The 895-nt window shown below is 69.3% G+C and overlaps 1 protein-coding gene across 1 annotated transcript in view; it reads right to left on the bottom strand.

Moving 5' to 3' along the window:
- Window positions 1-636, bottom strand: part of H696_02149 (hypothetical protein) — a 5,411-nt gene extending 4,775 nt beyond the window's left edge. Inside the window, exons 1-3 of the mRNA XM_009496045.1 lie at window positions 546-636; window positions 234-389; window positions 13-134 (exon numbers count right to left, since the gene is read on the bottom strand). Of these exons, the coding sequence (XP_009494320.1) occupies window positions 13-134; window positions 234-389; window positions 546-566 (299 nt within the window). The 5' untranslated portion in view covers window positions 567-636. The remainder of the gene's footprint in view (window positions 1-12; window positions 135-233; window positions 390-545) is intronic.
- Window positions 637-895: the final 259 nt, after the last annotated feature.

The raw sequence follows: 895 nt of genomic DNA, 5'->3' as shown, positions 1-895 counted from the left end.
GGGGGGACGGACGAGGGGTCGGAGACGATCTGGTTGAGCATGGTCTCCTTGAGGGCATTGCGCTCGGCCTCAGGGACGCGGATCCAATAGCGGGTGACCTGGCGGAAGAGGAGGGTGGCGGACATCTGGCGGATCTGCGCTTGCGTGAAAAAGGGGGCCAGGTCAATGAAAAAAAAAAAAGAGAGGGACGGGCAGGTGGGCGGCTGGGGCCGAGAGCACGAGGAAGGCCGCACCACCGGGTTCGGCGAGTTGAACATCAGATGGCAGAGGGCCGGCACGCTCTGCGGGGACTTCAGGTAGTTCTTGTTCAGGTAGTCGGTGGCATTCTTGACGGTCTCGGTGTTGTTCTCCAGCAGCAGGGAGATGTGCTTCTCGAGATCTTCGAGAGTCTTGGTTGTGGTGCGCGTGGCGGGGTTATTGTTTTTTTTTTCCCGCACCGGCCACGACGTGCACACACGGAGGCGCGGAGGCGTGGGAGCGCGGGGGCGGGGGTGGTGTCAGTGGGAGGGGAGACACGAGGGGAGGGGGGCCATGGGGAACAGTACCTGCGCCGTGTTCGGGTCCATCTTGGATGAGGGAGGGGTCTGAAGCAGATCAGAGGGGGGATGCGCGACCAAGGGGCGGAGGGCAGGGGGGGGGGGGGGGGGGGGGGAGGAGGGGAGGGCGGCCCGCGCGTGCGAGGGCCCGGCAAGGCCACCGGCGCATGAAGGTGGCTCCTGCTCGGCGGGGGCTGGCCGGATGCGAGCCGGGGCGGCTCCGCCGGCACCCCCCGGCATCCGCCCCACCCCCCCCCCCGCCCAGACCTCCTGGTCCAGCCGGGGGACGGCCCCGGCCAGCTGGGACAGTCGCCAGGGGGGGGGGGGGGGCGGCGCACGGCCCTCGCATGCGCGCCGAG

The sequence above is a fragment of the Fonticula alba genome (genome assembly GCF_000388065.1).
Source record: "Fonticula alba strain ATCC 38817 unplaced genomic scaffold supercont2.3, whole genome shotgun sequence".
NCBI lineage: Eukaryota > Rotosphaerida > Fonticulaceae > Fonticula > Fonticula alba.
Note: the sequence above shows the minus strand (reverse complement) of the source record. Positions and strands in the feature narration are given on the sequence as shown.